Below are 7,535 nucleotides of genomic sequence, written 5' to 3' on the forward strand. Positions count from 1 at the left end.
CCCAATTAGTCATCTCAATATTTAATTGTGGAATAAATGACAAACTGCGAATCACCATTTGCATAATTTGCATTTAAGATTTTTTGAGTTAATCGTTTCGGGAGGTAGGCGGGTCAGCACGCTTCGTCAGCGGCATTAATTAAACAAAGTCGTTTGGCTGCTAATTAGTCGACCCTAAGAGGATCTGAGTTTTATGTAATTAATTATCAGAGATACGATCGGCAGCCTGGTTTGGGGGTGGAAGCCTCTGCTCAGACGGACTGGTCGTGGGTTGCTTTTAAAGGCCCGGTCGACCTGCAGCTTTTTACTTACAATATCTCTGTATTAAACGTTGCCAGCGTTTAGCAGGTGCTTTTAGCGGACTGACCTCACCGGGTGAGGTCGCTGCCCTGGCTGCTGGTTGCTTCCAGCCAGCTGGTTGCTTCCAGGTTCAGCCAGCAGCACAGTCCTTTCCAGGCTGCAGGACATAATTCAGCCCCACATGCCGGCATCGCCTACTCCGCTCTGCCGCGGCGGGGCGACTTGCACTTCCTGCCATGCGGGCGAACGGCTCTCGCTCGTCCCGACCGAAGCTCCCCGGCGGTGGAAGGAACCCCCCCCCCCCCCCGTTCCTCTGAGCGTGCTCGCTCAGTCGCTGCTCACATTCCACCGTGGTGTGAACACGCGTCTCTGCAGACTCTACGCTGACTAACTTTAACAGTGCACTTCCCTGCAGGCCTAACCCGAATCCAGTAGCGCTTTCATGTAGCGCTTGTATCCTGATCTTGATGTTGTAAATTCTTCTCGCGTATCTCTCGTAATCGTGCCTCAGTTGTAGCTTAAGCCTCAGCTGTAGCCATCCATTCACTGACTTAGATTTGAAACTTATCCAAAGCTTTACTGTGTGAACTAGACTTGATGTCCATGGTACACGGATAGCTGTTACATTATGATAGAATTGCACTTTGTCTGACCTGTGTTTTATTTGTTCCATTGACCTTCGGTATGCACTTACTGTACGTCGCTTTGGATAAAAGCATCTGCCGAATAAAATTGAAAGTAACGTAATAACTTGCACATCTTCCCACATAGTGTCCATTTGTAATAGCTGGATATTTACTGAAGCAATGCAGAGTAGGTACCTTGCTCTGGAGCGCAATGGCAGTGTCCTGCCTGGGAATCTAACCTGCAGCCTTTAAGTTACACGCCCAGTTCCGTAGACATTATACCGCATCGGTTTTCGTCGTGCTCCCATGTTGTCTCAGTCTCCTGGTTTCGGTGACCCCTCATGGTCGGTCCCAGGAGAGTGTACGCGTGTCCTTTGAAACATGTGACTTGGTGCCGCTTGTGTTCGTTCTGCAGATTTGCTGTCTCTCAGTCACTGCACAGAAGGGTGCCGTTATTTATACATTTATATCGGCTTGCACAAATAGTGTAACCCTTTGAAGAGCGGGTATTTTGGAATGTTTTTTTCAAAATTCTAAGTCAGTGTTCTAGAAGTCCGTTGCTCTCAGTTAGCAGCAGTGATTGTTACATCAGCATTAAAGTGTTCAGTTGAGGACATTTCAATCACGTATTTGTGATCTCACACCTTAAAGGGATAAGTGTTGGTTCTCAGGTTTGGAACCTCGCCACACCAAGAACCGACATTTAAGCCGCTTGTGCAGCCGGACAGGACCCCCCCGCGCCCCCCCCGAAGCTCAGCTGCAGTGCGACCGCAGGGCGTTCTTTTCCTGCTGCTTCTGCGGCGCAGTGGGGGCCTTCCCGTGAGCAGCGGGGGGTAACAGGTCATTGGGTATGAGGGTAATCATAAGCATAATCACCCAGGTAGCAGCGCTGATTGACCGGAGCTGGTAGAGGATACGCAGTTACTGACTCAAACCCAGTCTCCCTGCTGAGCAGAGGCCACGCTAGGCCACTGTAGCCTCCCCAAAGCACAGGGGCTGCGATTCTCTTCCCCCTTGGGGGGCGGGGTTAGTGGCGCCCCCTTCAGGCCGGCCCCGTCCCTGCTGGCGCCCGCTCGGCTCTGTCATCGCCCCGTTTGAGTCCGACAGCTGGCCAGTCCTTCGCTCGGTGCATATTCGTGCCCTTTCTCGAGACGTAACGATGATCAAAGTCCTGGTTTCGCTGACCCCCCCACTCCCTTCCCAGCCCCCCCCCTCCCCCCCCCGAAAGGAAATCCTCTGGCACGCTGATAAGTACGAGCCTCGTTAGCTCCTAATGGACAACAATATCATAAATCTTTCAGCCCAGACCTTTTTTCTGATAAAGGCCGTGTTGAAAATCTCGAGTCAGATGTAAGAGCGAAGTTATGGGAAAACCACAGAGGGAACTTTAATCTCCTCCAGAAAAGGCGCTCGTGGTGTCAGAACAGAGGCAATTATTCTCAATAGCGTAGCGATAAGGTGGGCGGCGTGGGCCTGTTTAAATACGATACTAGCAATCGCTCGGCACCGCCTGGCCCACCCATTCTGCCGTAGATTTTATTTTTCGAATCTTACGAAAGACGCGCTTTCTCTCTCTCTCTCTCTCTCTCTCTCTCTCCCCCCCTCTCTCTCTCTCTCTCTCTCGCTCTCTCTCTCTCTCTCTCTCTCTCTCTCTCTCGCTCTCTCTCTCTCTCTCTCTCTCTCGCTCTCTCTCTCTCCCTCTCTCTCTCTCTCTCTCTCTCTCTCTCTCTCTCTCCCCCTCTCTCTGTCTCTCTCTCTCTCTCTCTCTCTCTCTGTCTCCGAGCGCCTTGTCACGCTGGTTTTTCCTTTATTCCGCCAGTCAGGTTTTCACCGGAGGCTCTTTGATGAAGGTGCGTTTCCGCGGCCTTCCCTCCTCCCGCGCGTTTGAAGCCCCCCTGATTGATTCGGGCTGTTCTGACGTGTGGCAGAACTCATGTTATTTCGCCGCTCACTGGCTTTGTCACACAGTACTCCCCCCCCCCCCCCTTATACCCCCGGTCTGTGTGTGCCTGGAGTTTAAATACATGTCATATTTAAAACGTATTTAACAGCCAGTTTTTTTTTTTTTGGTTTGTTTTGGTTTTTTTTTGTGTTGGGGGAGGTGGAGGTTTGACAGAATGAGGCAGGTTACATGCTGATGAACACACCTCCTGCTTCAGTTGTTCTGAGTCTGGCCTCCACAGGCATTCTGGGTAAATAAACGAACAGTGGCTAATTACGGTGGATATGAGAAAGGGGTTGTGTGAGGCAGGGCCTGTTTCGGCTCTTGTCACAGATTAAATCTCAGTTAAAATGTGGCACGGCGACAGCAGAGGTGTGCCTGGGAACACGGAACACGCGCGTCACCAAACCCCAGGACATGGTTTTTCGGTTTTCTGGGATTGTGCTTATAAAGAGCAGGCACTCTCAGATGTTAACATGAATCGCTCTCTCCCTCCCCCCTTCGCCCCCTCCCTTTCCTCCACCCACTCCTCTCCTCGCCCCTTCCCCTTTCTATTCTCCTCTCTTCTTTCCCTCTTTCCCTTTCTCTCTCTCTCAACCTATCTCCCTCTCACCCCTTCACCCTCTGTCCCTCTGTCCCTCTCACCCTCTCACCCTCTCTCCCTACCTCTCTCCCCCTCTCTCCCTCTATCCCCCTCACCCTTTCATCCTCTCTCCCCCTCGCCCCCTCACCCCCTCACCCTCTCACACAGGTGATAAAGTGTCCTCCTTCCCCGTGCTGGAGATAGACCCCAGTGACATAGTGGACACTAACGGTGCTGGCGACGCCTTTGTCGGAGGTAATTTCCTGCTTCTGCTGCGGCTGCCGTCTTTCAGTACGTCTTCATCCTAACAGAACGCTCTGTTCCCAAACTGCGCTGGCTCTCTGTTATCTAACCAGTAGCTCTGTCTCAGTCTCTGCTCTGCTTTTTTGCGTTTGAGCCTGAAGACCCATTCACTGCATCACACGAAGGTTCAGTTTTTCATTTTAATGGGAACAGTTTTCTTACTTACAATTTTTAATTTTTTTTGTAAATAGGTAAAATCAGTAGGTGAACTAAGTGACTATTTTTTTCTTCTTTTTTTTACTGTGTACATTGAATTTTTTTCAGTTATCATTTCTGAATTATTTGGAAATAGTGTACCACCACTGGAGGAAGTAATCAGTTGACGATTATTTAAATTTTAAAAATAATTTCAAACAATGGACGGCAGCCTGATGTTTTATCTGCTGTGGAGTTCAACTCCTTTCGAGTGCCGGCATTTTGATGCATGCTGCACCGTTAGCTTTGGTCTGTGGTCTTCTGCAGTGCGTTTCTGTACAGAGCCACATGCAGATCTCCAGACCCCAGCTCTCTGAAATCTGCAGCAGTGGCTGATCCAGGAGAGCCCAGATGTCCCTGTAAAGCTGTGAGCATGTGGGCTCAGACACTGTATCGATTCAGCCCTCTTCCCTTTCACAAGGGGTCAGAGGTCAGCGCTTTGCTGTGTCAGTGCCTCTCACTCAGCTTTCATGGCGAATTGGGTGAGAAAGCAGGTGGGCGGGGATTTCACAAGTTTAGGGAAGATGGATCTTTTTTTTTTTTTTTTACTATTATTTTTTCCTCTGTGTGCCATTACCCACCTCCTATTTTAGGGCCAGGATTTACTGTTAAGAGAAAAGTGTGGCCAGTCGGATAATTTTAGGTTAGCGGTCAAGTGAATAGCCAACACTGATCCTGCAGGTTAGCGGTCAGAGTGAATAGCCAACGCTGATCCTGCAGGTTAGCGGTCAGAGTGAATAGCCAGCGCTGATCCTGCAGGTTAGCGGTCAGAGTGAACACCCAGCGCTGATCCTGCAGGTTAGTGGTCAGAGTGAATAGCCAGCGCTGATCCTGCAGGTTAGCGGTCAGAGTGAATAGCCAGCGCTGATCCTGCAGGTTAGCGGTCAGAGTGAATAGCCAGCGCTGATCCTGCAGGTTAGCGGTCAGAGTGAATAGCCAGCGCTGATCCGGCAGGTCAGCAGTCAGAGTGAATACCCAGCGCTGATCCTGCAGGTTAGCGGTCAGAGTGAACAGCCAGCACTGATCCTGGGCCTGCGTGTTTTTACAGGGTTCCTGTCGGAGCTGGTCCAGGAGCGGCCCGTGGAGCAGTGTGTCCGCGCGGGGCACTACGCCGCCAACGTCATCATCCGCCGCGCAGGGTGCACTTTCCCCGAGAAGCCCAACTTTCACTGATGTCCCGAGAAACAGACTCCGCCCCCAAAAAACAGGCTCCTCCCTCACAATGCTGCAACATCCCCCTGTTTTATTGTGCAGGACTCCCAACTAAACAACTTTCTGAACTGATCATCTCTCTCTCCCCCCTCCCTCCTCTCTCTCTGTTGTTCTGCCTGCTTTGAAACTGTTCAGCCCCTTATTAATCTGTACAGTCACCAAGTTGTTTACTAGGACCCAACTGCCTGCTTCCTAAATTACTTAATTTTATCAGAAATATTTTTAAATAATTTAAATCATTTTTTTCCACCTCAGCGCTCTGTGGTGGAAGTCGATGTTAGTGAAAAGTGTTAATTAATGCTAATGTGTGTTTGGCAAGTCCATTCATGCAGCCGCATTAGGAAAAGAAAAATGACAGGATGATTAAACAGCGAAGCAGCGCTAACTGGGAAATTAATGATTTGAGTTAGTCAGAATTAGACATGCAGAGAACTTGCACAGAAGTGTGTATGCAGGCAGTCCTCCCTGTGATACACCAGGCCGACGCCCGGAACACACACGAACGGTTCTGTGGATTCTGAGACGGACTGAGAATAAAGGGATTATTCTCCACATCTATGCCAATAAAACCTTGATTTGGTAAAAACCATGTTAGCAGTCTACTGAGCTTCACTCATGGCGGGAGGATGGGGGGGAGGGGCGGTGAAAAGTTAATCTTGGTCCATGAAGAGAATTCGCCTGTGAGTGAAATATCGGGGCTCATCCAGGCGACTGCTGGGAGGCGGTTTATTAAAGAGCGCGGGTCCACGGTGCAGGGCGCCAATTTTCACTAATAAAGTGCGTTTGATACTTCCGCTTTTTTTTTTTGCCCTAAACGTTCCTGACAGGGATAGCGGGTCGGGAAAAAGTGCCGCTCGCTCGCTCGCTTGCTTGCTTGCTGTAGCGTTGCGCTAACGCTAACGCTAACGCTAGGGGCCGGTTATGATACGGACTACTTAACGTCCTCATTAGCGCCGGGGCCCAGGACCGCCGGCCCGCCGCTGCCTGCCCTTCCCGCGGAGCCGCCCTGGGCGCGGCGGGGGTCCGGCCACCAGTCGCCGCCGCCTCCCCGTCTCACGCCCGCAGGGGGCCATTTTCCCCCCAGTTACGAGATTAGCGGCTGCCCTCCGTCACGATCATTAGAGAGACCTGCAAAATTAGGCTGCTCCTCTCGTCCCCAGCCGTGGGGCCAATGGGGGGGGAGGGAGGAGGGAGGTGGGGGCGAGGGGCGTGAAGCTCAAAGACCTGTTATGTGACTCCTTATAAGCCCTCCAAACATAGCGTGGACGCAGTCCTGAAACGCAAACACACACACACACACACACACCCCAATGCTGCTGCTTTTTATGCTTTTCACACGTGATGGTGAATGAGGCTCCATGAAAGCAAAACTAGTGCAACTAAAATATGCTAATCATTAACTTACTCGTTACAGCCAGTGACTGTGTTGTTGTTGTTCCGATTTTCCCAGACTAGTCTGTGATTGACTGGTCATTTTAGCCCCCCCCCCCCATTATGACGTTCGTAAACCCTACAGCACTACTCTTAAATTTTTGGTTGACAGCCTGCTAAATAATAAGAAACAAAGCGTTTTCTTAGATTGACACCAGCATATTTGATTGATTATTTCTGTCTTTCAGCCTCCATTTCACTGATAATAAGTATAAGGTCCAGATTTCGTTAGACACTGATATAGAGTGAGGAGGACGTGTGCTGGGAAAAAAAGTAGTGTGCTTGAATATTATGAGCAAAGCTCTTCTAGAAAAGTAAGTGATGTATGAAGATGGGGTTGAAATAATGGTTGCACATACAACAGAGCTGGAATGATTTGATGTGCATGTCTTCACGCTGTTGTGAACGGTGTTAGCCATTGCTGTTTCTCCGCTATGAGGTGACACCAGTGATAAAACTCCCCCTCAGCCTGCAGACCCCCCCCCCCCTCCTCTTGCAGCTTTCAAAGCCTGATCGCCCAGTGTTTTTTTTTTTAAACAGACAAAAAGCTTGCGTGAGCCAAGTCACACTCCAGGATCCTCCCTTTTATCTTCCAGAATGCACTCGCAGTCCACTCTCCCTGCAGTGGGAACAAAAGATGCTCTCTTACATACCCCATCGGTCATTTGAGGACGTCGATGTTAATGTGACTTTTGTGGGGAGAAGAGTCAAAAGAACATGCTGAAAAAATGTGTGGACCCCCCCCCCCTCACCCCCCTTTGCTCCTCAGACCGCCACCCCCTACAGTGGTATTGGGTTAGTGGGTGCACGCAGATGCAGTTAAAAAAGGATCTTGTTACTGACTGGGTCACGTCATGCTCTGTGGCAGCTGGTCGATTTGCTGCTCAAGGTGCCAGATGGGGAAAAACAAAAACACACTTAGAGAAAGATGGTGACTTGATTA

General features: G+C 50.2%; 1 protein-coding gene across 3 annotated transcripts in view; it reads left to right on the top strand.

Moving 5' to 3' along the window:
- LOC118218076 (adenosine kinase-like) overlaps positions 1–5,750 on the top strand; it is a 149,680-nt gene extending 143,930 nt beyond the window's left edge. For all 3 annotated transcript variants that reach the window (XM_035400469.1, XM_035400470.1, XM_035400472.1), the window contains 2 exons: positions 3,620–3,706; positions 4,998–5,750. In XM_035400469.1, the coding sequence (XP_035256360.1) occupies positions 3,620–3,706; positions 4,998–5,122 (212 nt within the window). In that variant the 3' untranslated portion in view covers positions 5,123–5,750. The remainder of the gene's footprint in view (positions 1–3,619; positions 3,707–4,997) is intronic.
- Positions 5,751–7,535: the final 1,785 nt, after the last annotated feature.

The sequence above is a fragment of the Anguilla anguilla genome, chromosome 18 (assembly GCF_013347855.1).
Source record: "Anguilla anguilla isolate fAngAng1 chromosome 18, fAngAng1.pri, whole genome shotgun sequence".
NCBI lineage: Eukaryota > Metazoa > Chordata > Actinopteri > Anguilliformes > Anguillidae > Anguilla > Anguilla anguilla.